Source organism: Centrocercus urophasianus, unplaced genomic scaffold (assembly GCF_019232065.1).
Source record: "Centrocercus urophasianus isolate 14NV4802_14NV808 unplaced genomic scaffold, USGS_Curo_1.0 seq_12, whole genome shotgun sequence".
In the NCBI taxonomy this organism is placed as follows: domain Eukaryota; kingdom Metazoa; phylum Chordata; class Aves; order Galliformes; family Phasianidae; genus Centrocercus; species Centrocercus urophasianus.
Genome location: NW_024884364.1, coordinates 47,797,570 through 47,821,482, shown reverse-complemented (window position 1 = coordinate 47,821,482; position 23,913 = coordinate 47,797,570). Strand labels below are relative to the sequence as shown.

Here is a 23,913-nt window from a genome sequence, read left to right as displayed (position 1 = left end):
GTTCTGGCAGCCCGCCACCCCGCCGCCACCGCCCGAGGAGCCGGAGAGGGCGGGGCCGGCGGCAGCACCACCCCGACGGGCGGGGCGGGACGCTCTCCTTTGCGCCATGATGAACAAATGACCTCGCGGGGAATGAAATTTAAGTTCCACCGGGGGGAGAGAGTTCTCTGCTTCGAGCCCGACCCCACCAAGGCTAAAGTGCTCTATGATGCCAAGGTGACCGGCCGCGCTCGCACCCTGCCCCTCAGCCCCGGACAGCGGAGAGGCGGGGCCGCCCTTAACGCTCCTTCGTCGGTGCGCCGCGCGCTCCCGCCGCTCCGCTTCCGGGTGCGCGCGCTGGGGGCGGCGGAGGAAGGGCGGAAGAGGGACGCGGCCGCGGGCAGGCGGGGCGGCCCCGCCGCTGCCACTGGGCGCGGGGATCGGACGGCGGGAGAGAACGGGTCCGGAGCGGCGGCCGAGCCCCCAAAGCCGCTCTTTCGGCCTGGCCGCTAACAGGAGCGGGCGGAGCCGGGGCCTTGTGTTCTGTTCAGGCGGCGAACGGCGCCGCTCCTCGGTGCGGCAGTGCCACCGCGCTATGCGGCCGCGGCTGGACGCTGCTGAGCGGCCCCCCATTTTTTTTTTTTTTCCTTCTGTCTCTAGCCTAGCGTGGCTCGTCAGCCTCCTTACTCCCTGCCTGCCTCCCCCTCAGAGGGTGTGAGCGCAGCGGCGGTGCGCGTAGAAAAACCGTCGTAAGCGGTGGGCGGCGGTCTGCAGTGGCGGTCCGTCAGGTGACTGCGTTGCGGGCCTGGCCCCTTGTGCAGCTGCCGGCACTTTGTGGGGCTTTGTGTAGGTCCGGTGCTTCTGGGAGCGCTGGTGCGACACGAGCTGAATTTTTCAGTCAAAAGTGACCTGTTCTGAACCTGTCAATGGTTTAGCATTTAACGTGGAGGTTGATGGCCCTGCATGTGGCAGGGGGGTTGGAGGTTCATGATCCTTGAGGTCCCTTCCAACCCTGGCCGTTCTGTGATTCTGTGATCCTACTTTGCGTGGTGGGGGTTGTTTACTGGTTTTGCTTGTCCACTGAGGGGCAAAAAGGAATGTTACAGCTGGATTCTTGACCAGATGGTACTTTTGTGCTAGGAATTTACTAGTAGTGTCAGTCAGTGTTTTCCAAACGCCTTTCCACGGGAATTTGAGCTGTCCTCATGTTTCTCCAAATATTGTTATCACAGAAGGGACCTCAAGGATCACGAATCTCCAACCCCCCTGCCACATGCAGGGCCACCGACCTCCACATTTAATACTAGACCAGGCTGCCCAGGGCCATGTCAACCTGGCCTTGAACACCTCCAGGGACAGGGCATCCACAACCTCTCTGGGCAGCCTGTTCCAGCATCTCACCACTCTCATAGTGAATAATTGTTATGTTCCAGCCATCCCAACAGCCATCACAGCAGGCCTTAGAGGCAACTTCAGAGCAGAAATTTAATAGCACCTTTATCTTTACTTTCAAATACCCTGGACTCTAGCAACGCTCTCCTTGGTTCAACAGTTCCTTACATTCTGGGTTCCAAAATTAAAAGTTCCTGTAGCCTATCCACTGGCTTCACCTATGTATGTGGTGTGCCCATTCACATGAGGGTGGGATGATTCCTTTGTTTTTAGTAGTCCTATTGATCTTCTTAATGATCCATTGTGAAATATCTTTTTCTTTTGACTGGCTGTTTGTACTTTATTTTTTCTTTTTTTAAATACTGAATCTCTGTGTTCTGAGAAGAAAGCAGATTTAAAAAACAAAACAAACAAAAAAAAAACAAACAAACAAAAAACAAACAAGAGCATGTAATGCAGTTCATCGGTGTGTCTTGCTAATGAGAGAAAGACGAAGAAAGCCTCCTCCCCAGACAACTGTTCAGAAAATGCCTCTAGTGTAAATAATGATTTTTGTTTCCACTTTGACCACACTTGATCAAAATAAACTTGTGGGTGCCTGAGATAATTATTTTTGGAGCTGAAACTAGGTGGTCTTTGAGGTTCCTTCCAACCCAAGCTATTTTATGACTGTGTCATTTTACCTAAGTGAGCGAGAAAGAAACAGAAACCCACAAGACATTTTTGTGTTTCAGAGCTAGATTATGTGCTCAAGAGAACAGTCTTTCTGAGGTTTACATATAGTACTATTGCTTCCTGAAGAGGTATAGTTTATCTACACATCCATATTGCTGTAGAGCAACACAATATCACATTGTCTTGAAAGCATTGTTCAGAGGGCATGATAAAGATGGCTAGCAGCACTTTAGAAGTGTCTGACAAAAAAAGCGACTTTTGCTCACCACTGGTATAGTTTATATATTTTTCTCATATAAACAGTCAATAACAAAACTCTAGTTGTCTTGAACATATTTTTTTCCTGTGTGTATAAGTTCCTTAAACATTCAGAAGTTCACATTCTTTCAAGTGTTGTAATATGTGCTGTTCACTTTTCAGATTGTTGATATTATTGTTGGTAAAGATGAGAAAGGCAGAAAAATTCCAGAATATCTAATCCATTTTAACGGTTGGAACAGAAGGTAAGAACCTGTATACCTAATTTTTGTTCTTTCATTACTTCCTTTTTTATTTTTGGCAGATAAAAATGTTATGTAGAATGTCCAAGACGTAATGTTTGTATGAGTATGTTTAATCTATGAGTGCTTTTAATATATTTGAACGTGTTGGCTGATTAGTTTCTATCTTTAAATATCAGTGGATCATTTTGCTAACCATCAGTTTAAACTTTATGGGATATTTGTATACTGTGGCTCCCAGGTTTCCAGTAATAAAAAGATTTTTGTCCTTCATTAGACGTAAGGTAGTTTGCCTATTGTGGTTAGATGAGTGCAGTCTCTGACCATGGTCTATAGCACATATTGGTGCTACAAACGTTACCATTTGATGCCTAGAAGCTCTCCAGTCTTGACATAGCAGTGTCAGTTGGAAGCCATGTGAATACTGAAGAATGTAACTCAGTGTTGCTTCTGAATGATGTTAAGATAGTACTTCTTACATTTTACATGTATTAATTTACCAACAATCATGAATGGAATGTATGTAAGCCATTAGTAACTTTCTTTTGACCACTCCTTAGCTGGGATAGATGGGCAGCTGAAGATCATGTCCTTCGTGATACTGATGAAAATCGCAGATTACAGCGTAAATTGGCACGGAAGGCTGTGGCTCGCATGTAAGTAATACTTTTGGTTTCAGCATGAAGATTTTTCAGATTTGACCAGCCACTTTTGTAGGTGTATGTGAGTTTGATCTCTAAGCTCATGCTGTAGGTGGTATGTGCCTATTCAGTGCAGTCAGCGTGTTCTTGGGAGCTTCTCTTTCATTCAAAGGTGCATAGCTACATGTTGTTACCAAACATGTAGGTTTAAATGTTGCTCAATGTTTTAATGTTGTTTAAGCGTTGTCTACATTTAATAACTATATGTTATTCTTAACTATTGCTGTGAGATGCCTTTTTATTGGGACTACATTTTCTCAAAGAAAGGTACTTCTAAAACAACTTAGAGAGGCCTGAGGTACTTTTGAGTCAGAGGCAATACTTTAATATCAATTAAATGTGGCTTGAGGATCTGCTTGAGAAGGCAAGTAAAAGGTAGTGAAGGTATCTACTGTAAAATGAGCATTGCCTGAATTATTTCAGTGTTAATTCATGAAAATAACCTGAACATACATCCTGTGTGTTTTCATGTACTGGTGTTAGCTAAGATAAACATATTAAATGGCAGTGTTCAAGAGGCACCTGGATGAGGAGCTACGAGAGATGGTTTAGTAGCTTGTGGTACTAATAGGAATAGGAGGGTGGTTGGACTAGATGATCTTGCAGGTCCTTTCCAACCTTGCGATTCTGTGACTCTGTAAAATGAGATTGGCCAAGTTTAAGTGAACTGTTTTATGCTCTATAGGAGAAGAAAAGGAAGAAAGAAGAGACGTTGCAGGTTGCCTGGTGTTGACTCTGTTTTAAAAAGCCTTCCTGCTGAGGAAAATGATCATCATAGCGAAAAAAGTGAGTTAGTTTTTATTCTTTAGTAACTAGCATAACGCCTTTAATGCTGAGCTGTGGGTACAGTGAGCACTTTAACTTGCTTTTAGGATGACATGAGTGTCATGGAACTGTACTGAGGCATTCATATTAAGAGTGAGTGCAGTGTTTCATGTTAAAGCATCTCTTAGCCTGGGGTACCACATTTCTTCTTGTGTTCCAGAGACTTTTTCTTCTGTCAACTCAACTCTTCCAGTCAGTGATATCAGAGTTTTATGCAGTTTTGTTTGTTATGTGCAAGAAGTCCCTAGTCTTCCTTCTGTGGTGTAAAGAAGTTAGATACTTTGCTCGCTAATGTTTCTGTGTATTTCAGAGGAGGTGGTAATAAGACTTTTTTTTCCTAATTTGACTACTTGATTTCACTCTTAAGCCAGCTCTTTCAATTCACTTTTCTTTGTAACCTGGAAGCCATCAAGAACATTGGCACTTCATTGATGTTCTGGCAGTCTCCTGATTGAATAATTAATACATTAATCCCATATTCAGAACTGAAGTTCAATTAAAAAACTGAAAATATTTGTGTGTATACAGCAATATAAAGAGACTTTCTGAACTGTGTGTCTCATCTAGAAGGAATGTAGGAGTACTTCTGTAAACTTCTCGTCTTCCATTTTCATGAAGCTTCTTGCGTGCTGTAAATACTGCTTGTGTGCTTAATAAGAATGAACAATTCTAATAACATAAAAATAACTACTTGTTATAAATATAACTTAGGTGTGCAATGTAATAATGTAAAAAATATCTGAAATCTCTTTTACACAGCTGTAAGTAGTTCTTCTGATGACAGTGATGAAGGAACAGATGAAGAAATAAAAAGTGAAGAAAGTGACATAGAAGAGAGGACAGAAATGGTATGTTTATTGTCTCCTTGACTTTAATTTAAAAATCAGTATTTAAAATGCTGGAGAAATTGAAATGAAGGATATGTCACCAATTCGTGGCTTACATAGGTTAGAAAACCTAAAATCCAGATAGAATTAAATTTAGCCAGGGATTTACAGGGGAACAAGAAGAAATTCTAAAGGTATATCAGTGATTAAAGGAAGGCCAGGGAAGATGTTGGCCCTTTCAGGAAGGAAGCTGGAGACCTGGTCACAAGGGATACAGAGAAAGCTGAGGTGCTCAATGGCTTCTTTGAGTTAGTCTTCATTGGTAAGGTGAAGAGTCACACTGCCCAAGCTGCAAAAAGCAAATGTAAGAACTTAGAGAAGGAAGATCTGCCTGCTGTAAGTGAAGATCAGGTTTGAGACCACCTGAAGAACTGAAGATGCACATAGTATGTGGGACTCAATGAGATCCATCCATGGGTTCTGAAGGAACTGTTTGCTGAAGTTGTCAAGCCACTGTCCATTAAATTTGAAAGGTCACAGCAGTCTGGTGAAGTTCCCACTGATTTTCCCATTTTCAAAAAGGGAAAAAAGACCCAGGGAACTACAGGCCAGCCAGTCTCACCTCTGCCTGGAAAGATAATGGAGCAGATCCTTCTGAAGGCCCTACTAACCATGTGGAAAATAAAGATGAGGTGATTGGTAGTAACCAACGTGGCTTCATTAAAGGCAAGTCATGCCTGACAAACTTGGTGGTGTTTTATGATGGAGTTGCAGCATCTGTGGATAGAAGAAGAGCAATCAGTGTCATCTACCTGAATTTTTGTGAAGCATTTGACAGGGTCAAACTAAATTGGAGAAAAATGGATCTGAAGTGTTGATCACTTGCTGGATACCCATTAGCTGGATGGTTACACTCATAGAGTTGCAGTGAATGGCTCAGTGTCCAAGTAGAGACCAGTGATGAGTGGTTCCTCAGGGATCAGTGCTGGGACCAGTGTTATTTAGCATCTTTGTAGGCAACATGGACAGTGAGATCAAGTGCAGACCTCAGCATGTTTGCAGATGACACTAAGCTGAATGGTGCAGTTGACATGCTAGAGGGAAGGGATGCTATCCAGAGGGTCCTAGACAAGCTCGAGAGATCGGCCTGTGCCAACCTCATGAAGTTCAACAAGGCAAAGTGCAAGGTTCTGCATCTGTATCAGGGCAATCCCAAACAAAGATACAGGTTGGGTGGCTTGAGGACAACCCTTAGGAGAAGGATTTACAGGTGTTAGTTGATGGAAGACACAACATGAGTCAGCAGTGTGCACTTGCAGCACAGAAGGCTGACTGTATTCTGGGTTGCATCAAGAGAAGCATGACCAGCAGGCCAAGGGTGGTGATTGTGCCCCTCTACTCTGCTCTTTTGAGACTCCACCTGGAGTACTGTGTCCAGTTCTGGGGCCCTCAACACAAGAGGGATGCAAAGTTGTTGGAGCAAGTCCAGAGGTGGGCCACAGAGAGATGATCAGAAGGCTGGAGCACGTACCTTATGGGGATAGGCTGAGAGAGTTGGGGTTCTTCAGCACAGAGAATGCTCTGGGAGGACCTTATAGCAGCCTTCCAGTGCTTGAAAGAGGACAGGAAAGCTAGGAGAGGCTTTCTATAAGAGCATGCAGTGATGGGAGAGGGGAGATGGTTTGAAACTGAAAAGGAGGATATTAGGAAGAAATTCTTTACTGTGAGGATGATGAGACACTGGAACAGGTTATCCAGTGAGGCTACAGATGTCCCCTCCCTTTAGTTGTTCAAAGCCAGGCTGAATGGGGCTTTGAGCAACCTGGTATAGTGGGAGGTGTCCCTGCCTGTAGCAAAGGGTTTGGAACTAGATGTTCTTAAAGGTCCCTTTTAACCCAAACCGTTCTGTGATTTAAATGTAAATTGTTTACTGTGGTTGAGTTTTTGAAAGTTACCTGTGATGTCATATTGTAGAATTTTGATAGTAATCTTTAAGTACACATTTGCTGCTTTTTTCTCCCTTGCAACACATAAGGTTTGTGTGGAGAAAACAAACTAGATTATCTGCTTTTGTAGGTGCTGTAAAATCTTACTGGTCTACTCAGGTTGGATGCAGCAGTAGCATCTTGGTAGCTTTTGTATTTTCCTGTGAAGTGAGTCTATCAGTGCTGGCCTTTAAAATATGGAAGGCAAACTTCAAGAAAAAACATCTCTCTTCTGCTTTAGCAAAAGCAAAGTTCGGCATAAGTAGTTGCTCTAAAGGCCTGTGATATTAAACCAGTGTAACATAGGTGATCTGAAGCAGCAGAACATAATCAATCTGTTTGTTTCTTTGTGTTAATTAAGTGAATGCTAAATTAAACTGAATTTGCAGATGATATGAAAGCGGTGTTATTGCTTACAGTACAGCTACTATAAACTTATTTATTATAAAAGTAATGCAGTTTTACTGTTGTGTGTCAAAACTTCACTGAATGTCAAAGAATGTGTTGAAGTTCTTTTTCACTAATATTAATAAGCACAAACACTGTATTGTTTCTTGCACTGGCCTCTTGTAGAAAGAAGATCAAGACACTCATTCAAAAAGGGAAATGGAAGAAAGAGCAATAAACATAGAAATTCCTGAAGTCTTGAAAAAGAAGCTTGAAGAAGACTGTTACTATATTAATAGAAGAAAACGGGTATGAAATAAAAGCAGTGAAGTTAATATGCATGATGTGGGGTCAAAAATGCTTATATATGGCAACCCCTTTTTTAAGCATTGTTGCAAAGGAAAGCTCAGGTAGCGTAAGGAAGAGCAGAAAGAGTGCAGGGAGCAGACTTCTGTATAGCAAGAACAGTGAGTTGTCATTCTATGTAAGGGCTTAACGCTTCTGTACCTGGCTTGTTTCAGGAGTGCAAGTTCTTTAAAGCTGAAAATGTAATTACTATAGTTCATCTATTTTTTTCTAAATATCTACAAACAATTGAAAATGTAGTTTTAGAGATTGAAATTAATCACTCCTGAAGTAACTTTATGCAGTAGAGTCTTTAAAAAACTCATAACTTCATTAGCTCCTGCTTTAGATAGTTGTATTTATTAATTAATTTTGTAAGACATCGGTTTGTTGTTTCTTTTTCAGCTAGTGAAGCTTCCTTGCCAGACAAATATAATAACCATCCTGGAGTCGTATGTGAAACATTTTGCTATTAATGCTGCATTTTCAGCCAACGAAAGGTCTCGGCACCATCAGGTGACTCCACATGCTAATATGAATCTTCATTATGTGCCACCAGAGAAGAAGTAAGTAAGCTTTAGCATACAGCCATGAGAAGAATTAACTTGCATTTTGTGCTCTGTCTTAAGGCTAAACAATCTGTCTTAAGGTTTATATTGTAATGATACTGTTGTTTTACAAAGGTTAAACGCTATATGCAGGCATTTCTAATAACACTCCAAGTGCAGATTATTTGTTTTAATGACATGTGTTCTTAAACCTTAGAGTCAAAACGCAGGAAAACTGAATGCTTACAGTCGCACCAATCCTGCTTATTAAAATTGATTACATCTTTGTATCTTATTTTCAACTGACCTTTGTCATCTTCTTCCTGTTAAGTCTGCGTTTTTGCAGTTTTCTTTCATAAAGATTTTCAATATTAAGTAAGGCTGCTCCATTCAGTCTACACTAATGTGAAATTTTGCATTTTATCAAACATAGAACATAACGAAAGTCAAGATTTTTTTTCAGCACTGTATAACACTGCTATTTCCTGGAATATCTTGGTCTACGTGAGTGTTTCACTTTGTTGATGTCATTCATTACATGACAGATTACTTATATTTTCTTCGTAAAGTAATCTCCCAAACAAGTTAGATGAGACAGGAGTATGAGTGAAAGGTGATGTTTACATTTTGATTTTTAAAGGTGTATATTTATGTGACTTAATAATGTGCTTTAGTAGGTCATGATTTCAGAATTTCAGTGAGCCTTTTAGTAGATGAGCTTGAACTGATAATGCTATTGTACATTCCTTACTGCATGGAAGATGACTGACCTTTTTAAATGTGGTGCAATTTTTGCACATAGTGCTGCCTGACCCAACTTACAGATAGTGATTTGATTGGTTTTTCTTTTTCTTTTTTTTTTTTTTTTTTTTTTTGTTTTGTTTTGTGTTAGTTTAAGCAGATTTAATGGGAGATAGAGAATTTCTAATGTAGATCTTGGTAACATTATTTGATCATGCCACATGCATATATATGTGCTTGAGAACTGAGCAGTGATTATCTTTGTCCTGCACAGATATCAGAGGTGCTGTAAGTAGCCAGGATGCTTGAGTTCATGTTTCTTTAACACTGCCCATTGCCTGACAACATGGCTATTTTACAGAAACCTACATCAGAAATCCCTTGTAGCCTCTAAATGTTGTACATTCCTACTAGGAGCAGACTGCTGGAAGCTGATCTGCTCTAGTGCAAATACATCATTTTTTCTTGATTTGCTGGAGATCTCTTAAGCACAGCCTTAACTGCATCTTAGCTGCTGTAGTTCAGATTCTGCATGTGGCTTCTAGGCAGGGATTCCGTCTATTAAATACTTATACTCTCCTGACAGATGACTCTTATTAAATACAATAAACTTAGTATGCTTTTAATTGCTTATTACAAAGGGAAGGGATGCAATCAGTATGTCATAGTTAAGATGTAGGAATTTCCCCTTACAGAACAGAATATTTTGATGCGTGTCTTTGAAATTCCTCTTTTTTCTCTGTAGTGTTGAGCTGTGTAAGGAGATGGTGGATGGGCTGAGAATAACGTTTGACTTCACACTCCCATTAATTTTGCTCTATCCTTATGAGCAAGCTCAATTTAAGAAGGTGACTTCATCAAAATTCTTTCTTCCTATCAAAGAGAACTCAACAAATACTAACAGGTACATAGGTTATAGAGAGTATGATACTGCTTATCTCATGAGAAAAATGCAATAAAAAATGGTTATGTGTTTAGAATGCCACGATTTCTCATATGCTTTGGCTTAAAAGTAGTCTTCTTGATGAATTGCTTACCTGCTCTCTGAATTTCTTGCCTGAATTCAGAATACAAGTTGTGAATTTCTGTCTGATTAACCCTGAAAAAAGGGTTTGTACTGACTGGATTTATGCTGCAACTTCATGAAATTACATTTTGATGTAATTTTAATTTATGATCATTAACCTTTAAAATAAGTATGCTTCAGGAAACTATTATTTAAAATAAGCTCTCGTTACTTTGCTCATTCTTGAAAGGAGGCTGTGTAATTCAGATAATTGTTTAATAAGATTTGTGAGACTTACAGTTTCAAGGAAAGATCACCTGATCTTTTCAGTTCTGTGAAGTTGTGTTTGTTTCCTAGAAATCAGGAGGAGCTTTCCCCAAGCCCACCTCTGCTGAATCCACCAACACCTCAGTCAACAGACAGCCAGCCTGCAACAGCAGAGCCAGCCACACCAAAAAGAAGGAAGGCTGAACCTGAAATCCTGCAATCACTGAGACGTTCTACACGGCATACCTCTAACTGTGACAGGTTGTCTGAAAGTAGTGCTTCCCCACAACCTAAACGGCGGCATCTGGAGACCCCAACTTCTATGCCAAAGCTCTTCTTGCACCTGGAGAAAAGTAGGTTTTACTGTTATGGTTGTTACTCCGAACAAGAATAAATCCTGTTCCTTTTTAACGTCATGTGAGCTGAATGAGAAGCACTCAATAAATTCCTGTGTTTTAATACTTTAAATATTTTATCACTATTGTTCCACAAAAAATTGTTATATATATATACTTGTTTCTTTTTTGAAGAAACCCCTGTTCATAGTGGATCATCTTCACCTATAACTCTGACTCCTAGCAAAGAGGGGAGTGCAGTTTTTACCGGCTTTGAAGGTAGAAGGAACAACGAATTGAATGAGGTAAGAGGTCTTCATTATTGGCTTAGATTAAATGTTCAAAGTTACAGTGGGCCTCAGAGTAGGACTGCCTGAGAAAAGGTGTTGTTTAGAAGTAACTCTATCTTCACTCAGGTTTTGGAGTTCTATACAAACCAAACTCATTAGGATGCTGTAATAATCTTATAACTCTTACACGTTTTACGTTCAGGTTTTGTCCTGGAAACTGATGCCAGAGAACTATCCACCAAGTGATCAACCACCGCCTCCATCGTACATCTATGGATCTCAACATTTGCTACGCATGTTTGGTAAACTTCTGTGGAATCATAACTGCTTTTCTTTTTGTTTTTGTTGGCAGTGAGCGTGATTTTTTTTTTCTTTCGTTTTTGGAGAAATGTAAATTTTAATCTGCTTAAAACCCTTAAGATGTTGTTCATTATTTCAGTTTTCTTTTACTGTCTGTAAGTATTCATTTAACAAAAACCAAAAAGGTAAAGAAGTGCTGCTTCCATGCATTATCAAACGTTAAACCCAGCAACATCTGCTTTCTGAGCATGTTTGTTATGGTGAGGTTTTGGAAGATGACTGAGCATCTTTCAAAGAAAAGTGGAGGCTGCAGTGAAAATGGATTCTTAGATTCTTTTTTACACTGTGGATAAATGTAACTAGAAATTGCTTTTTAAGAAAAATGTAAACATTATTTTTCTTATTTACAGTAAAGCTACCAGAAATACTGGGGAAGATGTGCTTTCCTGACAAGAACCTCAAGGCTTTAGTAAAACACTTTGAAATGTTTCTAAGGTAATGTGTTTCTAAGGAAATGTGTTCTAAGGTAATCTGCCACAGTAGTACTGGCTACATTGTTACATAGATTTAAGCATTCCAGAATGCCAAGAGGTTTCTGAGGTGTTAATTTTCATAGCTGCAACAACATGACAAAATGAATTACAGAAGTAAAAATAGTGGATGAAGTTCAGGTCTCCTTTAACTTCAATACTTAATGTTTTAATAAACAGTGATAGGGAACTTCAGTATACGAGTTTGTGTGATAGGAAGAACCTCTTATTAATGATGGTGTTTGTTGTAATAAAAGACTGTTCTAGCTCTGCATTTGAACAGAAAAGTTTATCTGTTACACTGTGCAGTGTATTGTAGAGGTACCCAAACTCGCTGTAATGCTGTAGCTAGAGGCAGCATGGCTGTGTCTGCACTATGATATACTTGTCATTACTCTCATTAGTATGTCTGCACTGTAGTTTGGCTCTGGTGTCTGAGACAGTGCTGTACTGTGCAGCATCAGCACATCAAAAAACAAATTTTACAGAGAAAACTGGTAAGGAGGTGCTGTAAGTGGTAAACATTTGGTATAAATATGGGACTTCCATCTTAGCACTGGTCAAATACTTTACTGAAAAATAATGTAATGTGTCTCTAGGATATCAAACCTCCTGTTTGCTCAAGGAGAGCTGATGATCCATGTGCAAACTTCAAAATGCTTTTATTTTAGCTGTTCATTGAAAATACATGTCTCAACATGTTTTCTACTGGAGGATGTTTTCTCTTGAATAATTTCATTCTCGAGTTTTACTGATTCCTTTTTACATTTCTGTTTTGTCAAATTCTGATTAGTACTCATTATCCTGTTAAACGGGACAGCATTAATACTTATTTTTGGAAGCCAGGTACTAGGAATCTCTGCTTGTAGTGAATGATACTTAGGATGCTTAATCTACTGTTGATCAGATCAGTTTTCCAGACCTCTTCTTGTTCTGATTCCTCTGTGTCAGAGCAGGTCTTAACTCTGTCTTAAATGCCCTTATCCTGTTATATGGATAAGCTGAAGTGGAATGGGGTGGGATAAAGGAGGAAAGATGCTCCCACGTACAAGTAGGGAAGTGACTAAAATTCATACTGTGTCCAAATACATTGTATTCTTCCATTGATCATCTTGTTCAAATGTCTAGCTATCTATAAATAGGAGAAAGTGGGTGTTTCCATATAAGCATTTTTAGCTCAGATAATGCTGTGCTTTTGAAGCAAACGTCTCATTAGTTCCTTCTTACCGTGCTTTGTGTTGCATTGCACACTAGTCTCAGAATGCACAAACTGGATTCGTTTTGGAAGACAGTCAGAACCATGTTGCAGTGCTATGGGGCACTCAGTGCTGAAGACCAGATTACAATTAAACCAAAATGACACCACCATCCCCTCCACCCTTGAATGAGCATAGCGTGGATATTCTTAGCTGATCAGATACATGACAGTATCGGAGGACTGGGCACAGTTTGACAGTGCTTTCTAAGCCCTTGGTTTTTGCTGATGTTTTGTTTTACTGATGCTGTTCTTACGGTTTCTATACTGAAAAGGTTCTGTAACACGGTCAGAAGTTGTCAAATTGAGAACATTTCTTAACAGCATTCAGAACTGCGGTTACTGCTGTAGGAAGTGTTTAATTTTGCATAGCTCTATCACAAATGCTGTTCTTAAACTCCGTTTCTTACTAGATGTGGTGCTGTAAATTTGTATGTTCTACATAGAAGACAGTAGCTATTTATTTATTTATTTTAAACGAAAAACACCATGTATTTCTGGTGCTTTAAGACATCTTTCCTTTGGGTGTTTTTCTTTCCCATATGTTATTGAATGTGGTTAAGTAACTTTTCTGGAACCTCAGACTTGATCTCTGTAACAGAAATACTTCTATGTTACCTGCTTCTCATCACAAGAGGAAAAAATTAAGTTTGAGGCAGTGTCTTGTACACATTTTTTCCTCAGATTGCTTTTTTTTTTTTCCTTTTGGGGAACAAAGGGGTGAATGGATGCTTATTAAGAATATTTTTATCAGTTCTGCTCTGGCTTAGTTTTTTTAAAACAAGAACTATCTTACAAAGTTTGTATACATTAGATAGGCACTCTGAAGTGAAGTGCCTAATTTCTTGCAGTGAATTACTCTGCGCTGACAAGCTTGAAGCAGTCTTTCTTTATTTTTCTAATAGCAGAAAAGGGATTGAAGCTGTCTGTTAGCATTAATAAAAACTGTTCCTGAACCTTCTTTAAATTCTAGGCAGAGTACTCCAAGCAAAGCAGTTTATTCACTTTGTTAAAACTTTAATGTGATACACAGCTGATTCAGTTTTGGCATAGCTACTGATTTCATTTTGAATTATTATTGCTGAAATTTACAGTTTCATTTAACATTTATACTATTAATCTCATGTGGGCTTAGAAACTGAGACTTGTTTAATGTACCACTTTGTCTGCAAGCTGGCTTGATTGAGTTTACTCGGTACTTTATAGATGCATTAAATTCACTTCAAGATGCTACATCAGTAATATTTTTCATTCGTCAGATTGCTGCTCATCAAGATTGATCTCAGTTTTCCAGACAGCAATTTTTAAGGAGTATGTGAAATTTATCTTTGAGTTTCATATTAAATAGAGGCTGTACTCTTTGTGCATAGTGCAGCATTCTGTGAGTACATAATGAACACTTCTTCATGGAGAACATAACATTTGATTTCTCATTTGCAGAATTTGCAGGAGTGAAGAAAACCAGTTTCTCAAATTAAATGACAACCTTAGTCTTCACTTCAAGTTGTGTGGTCCTGAAATAATTCGTAATATGTGTAGAAGAGCAGGAGTCTGAAAAAGTGACCTACTTGCTTGTTGGCTTCAGAACATTTCTTAATTGGAATTTAGTTTGCAGGAGCAAACAGTGGAAGCTACCACAATAACTGTTGCCTGCTGACTGGTAGTTTTCTTACCAAAGTGTACTTGATTAAACCTCCCTACAGTTGGTAAATGTAGAGATCAAGTATTGCCTTTTAACTAATTCCAACTTCAGTCATATTTTTCTTAAAATGCTTATGAACAAGATGTGTTGTGTTGTACATGACTTCTCTTTATTGTGAGTTGCTTAGCATGCCTCCAGATGCTGTTTAAACAACAGGCAAGAACGTGCCAGTTTGCTTCCCTGTTTCCATCTCTTTGAATACAGCCTTGACATGGAAAACTGTTGTCCCAGGGCTACTGACCAGCAGTACATGCTTAAGAGTTAGGAGACTATAATCTGTCTGTTATTTTTAAAATAGCAAGACTCATTTTCTTTGAGGTAATTTCTGTCGGTGTAGTTTGTGGTTCAGAAATGTAGGTGTTTCAAGTTTCTGGAAGCAAAGAATGAGTAAATGAACAATTATATTCCCAAAATGCTTTTAAAGGTTGTGATGTTAGCCTTGGCCTGGCAAGTACCCGTAGCTTTTCAGATTATAGAAGAATATGTTCTTAATAGTTAAATTCTTTGGTTTTGTTGAAACCCATTGATTTCTGTGTTTCCTGTAAGTAAATTCTTAATTATTTTTCTGATATTTTATAACCTCCTTTTACTTACTGTGTGAATCTGCTCCATGGATGAAAAAGTACCTGCAGTGTTGTTGAGTATGTTATGGGGAGGGAGCCATGTCAGAAAGTGACCAATTCACAGAGCTCTGCATTTCCAAAAGCACTTATTAGAGGGATTATGGGCTGTTAGAAGTAATCTTATAAACTAGACCTCTGTTCTTGGTGTCACAATGTTTCTTGAGTGTAGTTTACTTAATTGCAGTGGTAAATTATGGCCACTAGTCTGTGCTAATGTGCAGTTAATGAAAGAGTATTTGTGGCTTTCTGAGAAAGGGAAAAAAAAAAGAAGTACTGCACATGGTGAGTGAAACAGAAAACATCTTTATGTAAAGCTGCTTGTGACTGAGTTTCATCTCGTTATGCCTTAATGTTGCAAAGTGACAGCAGATTGGAAATGATCCTGTTTGATAAGTCCAAGTATATGATTCTGCTATTTTTCTCCTGTTAATTAGCACTTCTCTGTTTGCATATCAATTCTTGGATTAATTGGTTCCTTGCTTAAAAACTACTCTTGCAGTACAGCAATTAGAACGTATTAGAAAGCTTAAATGAATTGTATCTTAAATATGATAGAATCAAAGTTCTGAATGTCAGTGGCCAGGTAGGGGTTTCCAAATAATAATCATTAAAAAAATGTTCCTTTACTTGTTGTAGCTCTAAAGTTTTGAAACACTGCGATGAAGGACCTTTGCCTGCACAGTGAATGTATGTGCCTTATCGTGTTGGGCCAGTACTCACCTTTGCATTTTAGTTTCGTTGTATTCATTGGGTGGCCAGAAGGCTAACAGCCGTTTTGGTTCCTCCCAGGCTTTTGGCACCTTTACAGTAAATGCTTGTAAATCAGTAAGAAGTGACTCGTACTGTAGAGTCTTCTGTTTTCTGGTCTCTGTTCTTGTGCTCCATCTGGTTGGTCTGAAGAATCTCCTTCAGTACACTTACTGTTCTCAAGTGGGGTTTAGGGTTAGGGTTGCTTTATCAAAAGTATTTATGGGAACTGTACGTTGTGGATTGCTGCTCTTCCTTCAGCTTACCAGGTCATCAGGTGCCTATGTATTTGACTGAGGAGCATATCCCTAATCAGAATAGTATTTTAATCCTGTATCTACAGTAGAGTGTGCCCAAAATATTTTGTCTTACGGCAGCTTGTTCAGAAGATAGCTCTAGGAATTAGCTCTGAGATCTGTAATGGACTTGCCAAAAGTGAGTCTTCGCCTTTGAGAGCAACCAAGAATAAATGTAATCGGTCTTATAGAACTGTTTTCCCAAAAGTAGTGGTGTATCTTTTAATTTTCACTCTGGTTTCCTGGGTTATGTTGGCAGCTTAGCATATTCAGAGTTATCTGTGCTTTCCTTTTAAAGTCCATGGAGGATGATCCTGGTTTCTGTATATATGTGAATGGTGAAAGTCTAGTCAGCAGAACAAGGCTGCTGGTTTCTTGGGATATTGGATATTAGAATAAGCATCTGAAGGTTTCCTGAGTGTCCTTCTGGAGGCTTGCCTCCCTACCCCCAGCTGGTAGGGATAGGGAGGCAGGTGTTGGCATAAACCCTTGTATGAAACTAAGCCTTTTAGGCTTAAAATGCTGCCTTTCAGTAGTGGTCACGTAGAGGAGGCAGCTTCTTAATCTGAAAAAACATTTATTTTGAAGAGATGGGTACGAACTCCATGAGTCATCATGTTCTTTCAGCAGATTTCTTCAGATAAATCAATACAGATGCCTTTCAAACAGTATTTAGCAGAGGCTACTGATCTCTGTGGAACACCTGCTTACCTTCTAGAGCTCAGATAAATAGCTGAAGTATGCAGGATGGAAATATTTCCTGGAAATATTTTCTTTCTCCTCTGTATTATATGTTATGTATCTGTAAATCATACCTCTATAGCTGAGAATTAAATTTGTATTAAATCTATGTATTATTTATTATTAAATTTAATATAAGGTAAAAGTAAGGATTTCCTTTCTGTGGAATGTTCACACTTATCAGGCAGTCCCTTAACTTGTTCATATGGTGATAGCTGACATCCAGAAGACTTGTTTTTTTCATGCAAAAATTGTTAAAGTAGTAAGTTGTGTTGAGGCTGCCTGGACAAGAATATTTTTGGTATCAGATGTTGCTCTTAAAGCTCATACTAACTCAGTGACCTTGCTGATAAATGTTCCTGACGTATGTGCCAAGTGGCCTTTTAATGTGGGTAATGATAGCTCTGTGCCTCTTCATGGTAGATCTGCCTGTATAACTCACAGCCAGATGGTAGTGTGTTTGTGGGGCTATTGCTTTGGAGTCACCTGAGGTAAACTTGTTAATGGACTGCCTTGTATGAGGTGCAGAATGTAAGAATTCTTGAAGCTAGGTTGCCCTTGCATCTATTTTCTGATTTCCATCTCCTAGCCCTTTCCAAAGTGTTGCTTTTCTAGGAATCTGTGGTAGAGAGGGAAATAGCAATGTTATGTCATTACATCCACGTTCTGAAAACGAGGGTAAACTGTAAGTGTTGTTTTAGTGGGTGTTCAGCAAAATAAGTGTGCAGTCTCTCATCAGGAAGTATGTGTATGATGTGTCTCCAAACTTCCACTAGAAAGCAATTTCACTCTTCAGATTTAAGCTCTGTAAAAAGTATAAAAATGTAAAAGCAGTAAAGCAGCAGGTGATATTTTTTCCTGGATTTGTAAGGGGAAGAGTATTGAAGCAATTTCTGAAGAGATAAATAGCAGTGTGAGTTCTGATCTGTAGCAGAACATTTTGAATCTACTAAGTTAGTACAGTGCCCTCTGCGTCTGAACTTTGGCTCACAACTTGCAGGTTCAATGTAATTGATCTTTGTGCATTTCAGGTTTTCCAAGAGCAAAGCATTAGTAAAATATCCAATAGCTAAGAGTTTTGAGACTCCCAGTATTTCTGTGCTTTTTTCCTACACGGGTGTAGTATGGATAGGAAGCTGCTGCAGAAGGGCTGCTGCTATTTTTATACAGGTAGGCAAGGGTCAAAAACTGACCTGGTGTCGTTTCATCTGTTTCCTACCACTTTTCTACCGAAAGTAACTTGTATCTGCTCTTTGTTCTTTTCCCTCTTTGGAGTTGCAGGTATGCCACAGACATCTCAGCTAAAATTTCCCAGCATTACCAGCTGTCATTTCAGCTTGCACCAAAGTGCCATTTATGACCAATAAACTTAAGCAAAAGTCAAGAAAATTTTAAGAGAGAGTGAACTTGTTTCCCATTACACAGACTCAAAATTTTTGGTAACACGCAGATCTCTTTTAAAGGCTCCTTTCTTTCAGTGTTGCCCTTTTAAAACGTACTAACTCATATGCTTCCAGCTCTTTGGTACTGTGTTTTAGAGGATATGGCACAATTTGAAAACGATTCAATTACTCCTGTGGTTTTCAGTCACTGTTTAACATGTGTTAATGAAGAATTGGTAATTGATTTCTGTTGTGCAACATCTTCATCTTGTGCAATCTGAGTATGTTACAAATTAGATGCAAGGCTTTATTTTATGCCTTATTGCACTCCCATGCCAGCCACCCATCACCTCAGAAGTGATTTATAGCTGACTACAATCAGAGATCATCACAATGATTATTCAGGTCTGTTTTGAACTTTAAATTGCTCTTATTTCAGTGCCTTTTGGGAAGTAGTTTTGCTAGAGTGTGTGTGGTGCAAATAAAACAGCATGCTTCTGTGAAGATTAGGAAGATCTGATTGTGTGAATGGTTCTTGTTTTCTATAGATCATTTTCTAAGGAGTGTCTCTGCATTTTATGAAAGTATTTTTTAACATATTACAGCAATTTATGGCCTCGTGTAGAAAAGTAGATGGTGACTATTAATGACTTGGCCTAATTAAGTCACTAAGTAGTATGGTTCAACCAGTATGTTAATCAAGTATTAGTGGCTCTAATCTAGACTTGTTCTGTTCTAGGCTTTTTTCTTCTAGTTTGAGGAAAGAATAAAATATCTTTCTGGTCTTCTCTCTTTTCAACATTTAACTATTTTGGGTTCTGCACTCACCTTGTTGCATTGATTGACTGCATCTTGTTCATTCATGGAGAAAAATTTCACTGCTGTTTTTATTTCATCTATTTAAATGTCTTTATTTCTGTGAACAAGAATTTAGTATAATGCAGCTGTGTAACAGTGCTGTAAAATTAAATGCAGCTTTTTTGGTTTGGCTTCCATATATATATTTTAAATGAATTCTCAAAACTGTATAGTGTAATTGTTTTGCTTTGTGCTACTTAGTGAAGTTCAAAGCTGCTGTTGGAACCAGTGAGAAACTTAGCATAGCATGAATACTAATAAACAAGAAGAGATGCTGATGTATTTGACAGACAGGATTTTGTGAATGAGGACTGTGTGGAATTTCACCATAGCTCTTGTTTGTTATGATAGCTTATGTGGTGTCAGTCTGTGGCAGAGCGAGTTGGGTCCTTGCTTTAAATACAAGAGATAGCTTTCTCCCTTCTTGGCAATAACTACAGCAGCTGAATGTTGCCAGGTCGTTCTTCAGATGCTGTTATTAGTATGTAATGAAGACTTTGCTGATTAATTCCTTGGGTGATGTCTAAAAGCAAAAATAAACCCCCATTTCATCTTCTGGAAGTGAACTGCTGGACAATCAATACACTTGCATGTCTTAACCTTGAAATGCTTAATACCAGAAACTAGCCTAAGTCTCTCTGTAGTGTTAATTACTGAATTCTTAGGGAAGAACAGATACTGACAAAGTGGATTCTTAACAAATGGTGGAACATAAAATAATTGGCTTGTTCTAAGAAACCTATATCTCTCATTGCTTTTCCAAGAATTAGAGGGATATAACCAGGTATGCCTCTACTTTTGCAATTGTTTGGTGACCATGTTTTGGTAAAAGGACTGGGAGGGACTGGAGTCAATCTTCATCATTTATCTCCATTTGTGTGCTGTAACCTTTCTGTATGAGCTCTCAGCAGTTAATATATTCTTATTTTAAATTTCCCTTGCCTTGTATAAGACTCTTATAACCATCTTATTAGTATTCTTCAACACTTGGGCTTTCTTAAGATCAAAGGATCTGCCTAGTTTAGGCAGAGTAGCAAATGATGTTGGAGAAATGGTACAGTTTTAATTGCGCTCACCTTACAGTTCTTTTTTTTTATTGGGAGTTCTGTTCAGTGTTTGTTATGCAAAGCTCAGTTTTTTGAAGTAAAGTTTGTTCGTATGCATCAGGTTTAAGAACTGTTTTGCCCTCACACCCCCATTTTCATAACACACATCTCTGAATGTAAAGACAAGACCAGGGTGCTATTTTCTTACTAGTGTTACTAAACAACAGTGTTCGGCTTCTGTAATGAGCCGGGAAAGGGTTGTGTCTTAGCAGACCTGTTAAAATATTGAGTGCTTGGCTGTGGGAACAATATTTGAAGAGCAGACTGGAGAAATCTGAAATTAGGGAACAGATTTGCAAAAGATACGTATGTCTTTCAACAACAAATGCAAAAATCAAGCACACTAGAAGGGTGGAGGTCCTAAATGCACAGTCACACAAAAGAATAAATCATAGTTTTATTTGCCTGAAAGGCTACAGTTTGACCTAATGATTACGGGCCAATTAAGTAAGATACTTAATACTGGCATGCCTGACTTCTTGTGTAAATGAAAATACTAAGCTGAGTGTGTGACTGACATAAGTTGGAAAAGCATCTTTTTGCTTGTTTTCCCCAATAGTTCTGTAGCTGTACTTAGAGAAGAGTGCAGCTTGTGGATTTTTATTGTGGAGCTTTAGTAAGACTTTTCACACACCTGAATTTCAGAATAATTTTCTACAAATGAAGTTTGTTACTGTGCAGAACTTACAAATAAATAAAAACAGGGCAAACTTTTTGCGTGACATATTTCAAAATGTAATAATTCTTAACTTGCAGGCTGTAGTTTTGCTGAGCTTAAAAAATGAATAGAAATCTGCTTCTGTTAAATGTTTCATATTCTGTTTTCTCATTGTTTTTTTTGTGTGTGCTTTTGCTTAGGTTTTTAGCAGAATACCACGATGATTTCTTCCCAGAATCTGCTTACGTAGCTGCCTGTGAAGCCTACTACAGTACTAAAAATCCCCGGGCAATCTACTGAAGCTATTAATAAAGATTGAATCTCTACTATATGTAGCCTGTGACAGTGCTACCATGTGGCTACAAGATGAAGATGAAAAGAATTGAAACAACTTCTGGAGTTTGAAATAGGGGGATATCTTCTGTGACGGCTGGATTACTTAGCAGGAATGAGGAACTTCTTCTCAGAAAGTGTGTATAGACTGCGTTGTGAATTGCTTAGGGATTTGAATCAAACTCTGCTTCAGATGAATGAAGACGCCTCATTCTGTCTGCTAATGCATAGAACTGCATAGAACTATTAAAAAGGGAGGCAAAAGCAGATGCATTAGCAACAGGACATTGCAATTTTGTTTTAGCTTGATCCTTTCCAGCCTGAGTAATAAGACTTGACTACGCAGTTACGTGAAGAGAATTCATAACTAGTATCTTATGAATTTTTCCTTGCAAATTGCACTTCGTTTTGTCAAACTTAAAAAAGGTTGCTTAAGTTAAAGGATTATCTTGCTGTTTGGCTAGTATGACATCAGCCTCAAGAGTGACTTTGCTTAAATAAAAGATGTGTTGCTTACTTTGCATTTTGCAAAGATGTCGCTAGCTCATGGTAAGGCTATCAGAGTTCCAAGGAGAACATGCCTTGCCAGAGATACAACATCTATCTGGCTATAACAGATTTCCAGAGCCATTATAAAAGAACAGATTTTCTACAAGTAAGTGGAAAAGTCAATAAAGTCATGGCAGTTTAACTGGCAAGTACTCTTTTCCTAATAAAGAACATAATGACTGCTTCTTAAATGTGTGGTTTTGACTGTCTAAAATGTCTTACTTGTGCTTGATTAATATTTTTGAGATTAAGTATGCATAGCATTAGATGGGAGTATTGACAGTGCAGGGAAGAAACCTCTTTCTCTAACATTGTTTTCTTACCCAGTCTTTAAAACTGGGTAGGGAAACATTCTTTAACACATCCCCTCTGGAAATTGGCATTCAGTCACAACTTATTTTATATCAGTAACAATACATTCAGTAGAATGTAATTGAAATATTCTTGTCTTGAACATCATCAAAACCTTGTCCACTGCATAGAACTCTTGTGCTTTAGAGTTTTCTTACTTGTCAAGACAAACAGTGGGCAGAAACTTGGACTCCAGACTTACGGACTAGTGCCCTCTTCCCTTTGTAATCCTTCCTACTTTACCAAACCTCTCTTAGAACACTTTGTGTAAAAGACAAAATATTTGACAGATCTGGAGAAGCTAGTAGGTAGGAATTATTTTACAAACGTAAATGGAAAACTTAGTCTAAGGGCAAAGCAAATCTGAAATCTACTATTGACACTCATTCTCTTTCTTCTCAGCACTGAGCTGGTTTGTTAAGCTTTTGAACTGAAGTTAGGGATTACTTCAGCTTTAGCAATTTAGGCTCTGTTCTTTAGAAAAGCTTATGTAAAGACTCTGTTGAATGTAATGGTTGCTAAACAAATGTTTTGCATGGATGCAAGCAAATTGGTCCTTGTTTCTAAAGGTTAATGTTCAGTGCTACTCTTTTTATTGTGTTTCTGCAATACAAAAATTGTAGGCTTTAGTCTTTCTCAAATTACAGAAGTTTTGAATCCAACGGATTCCAAATACTTCAAAATCTACTCTGCTGCAAGTGTTTCATTCTAGGCTTGGACTGTAGTGTTTTATAAAGATGATTCAACAAAATTCCAGTGACAATCTAATGAGACATTTGTCTTTGGAATGCAGCCTGAAACTCCATCCTTAATCAGTTATGGTGTAGGAATGTTACTGTGTATAATAGAGGAAATTTTTGTTCTCCTGTTTGCATCTGAGTACCAGATGCAATTTAAATGTGATTGTCTGCCTGTTTAATTGTTGTGATGAGAGTTTCTGTTTGCAGTAGTTATTAATTGTCATTATTGACTCATTACTAGGTCACAATGATTCTCAAAAGAGAAGGCCCAGCTAGCATAGTCTGGAATGAACAAACTTGATGGTTTTAAAATTCACTTGAAATTGTTATTGGAGATACTACAGGCTGTCTTACTTGTAACAACCAAAAAGCTTTTCTCAAAAGTATCACCTTTTTGTACTTCTTGACATTTTCAGTTGGCATGGCCTCCCAGGACAGTATCTCTGAATTTATAAAAACGTGTTTATATTCGGCTACATCAATGTGCATCTCTGACATTCCTCTTCCCTACTGTTGCACTTTCTTTAGCAGATTTTATTTTCATATGTTTGGGTGTGGTGTTTCTGTTTTTTGCTTGTTTTTCAGTTTTATTTTTAGCGGGGACAATGCAAGAAACTTGCAAAAACTTGAACCAAATTGGGGATCAGTAGTTCTTGGTAGTCCTAAATTATATTGGAACTTAACAGGTTAGCCCTAAAATTCCCAGTGAAGTATCCAGAATCTTAGGTAGACAGGGAAGCTTAATACTTAATACTGTAACCATACTTCTGGGTTTTTCACTATAACTCTTTAAATGTCCTTAATAGATGTTTTTAGTGGGATTCATAGCCATCCGAACAGATAAAGATGTTTCTGTGCTTAGCTCTTTGTCATTCACTGCTTGCTGCTTGTAGAGCTGCTCATATCAGTGTTTTCTTACCTCATTCGGTCAGCATGGCT

General features: G+C 38.7%; 1 protein-coding gene across 1 annotated transcript; it reads left to right on the top strand.

The window, feature by feature from the left end:
- Positions 1-77: 77 nt before the first annotated feature.
- MSL3 (MSL complex subunit 3) lies at positions 78-22,074 on the top strand. The gene is made up of 13 exons (XM_042810288.1): positions 78-216; positions 2,467-2,549; positions 3,107-3,202; positions 3,933-4,033; positions 4,832-4,920; positions 7,458-7,580; positions 8,022-8,182; positions 9,651-9,809; positions 10,269-10,531; positions 10,709-10,818; positions 11,006-11,105; positions 11,514-11,598; positions 21,202-22,074. Exons 1-13 carry the CDS (start codon positions 118-120, stop codon positions 21,299-21,301), a joined length of 1,569 nt encoding a protein of 522 aa, XP_042666222.1. The 5' UTR covers positions 78-117; the 3' UTR covers positions 21,302-22,074.
- The last annotated feature ends 1,839 nt before the right edge of the window (positions 22,075-23,913 follow it).

Coding starts and splice junctions, on each gene's coding strand:
- MSL3 (XM_042810288.1), top strand. CDS start 118: ATGACCTCGCGGGGAATGAAATTTAAGTTCCACCGGGGGGAGAGAGTT. Junction 2,550..3,106: donor TTTAACGGTTGGAACAGAAG/GTAAGAACCTGT, acceptor ACCACTCCTTAG/CTGGGATAGATGGGCAGCTG. Junction 10,819..11,005: donor GGAACAACGAATTGAATGAG/GTAAGAGGTCTT, acceptor TTTTACGTTCAG/GTTTTGTCCTGGAAACTGAT.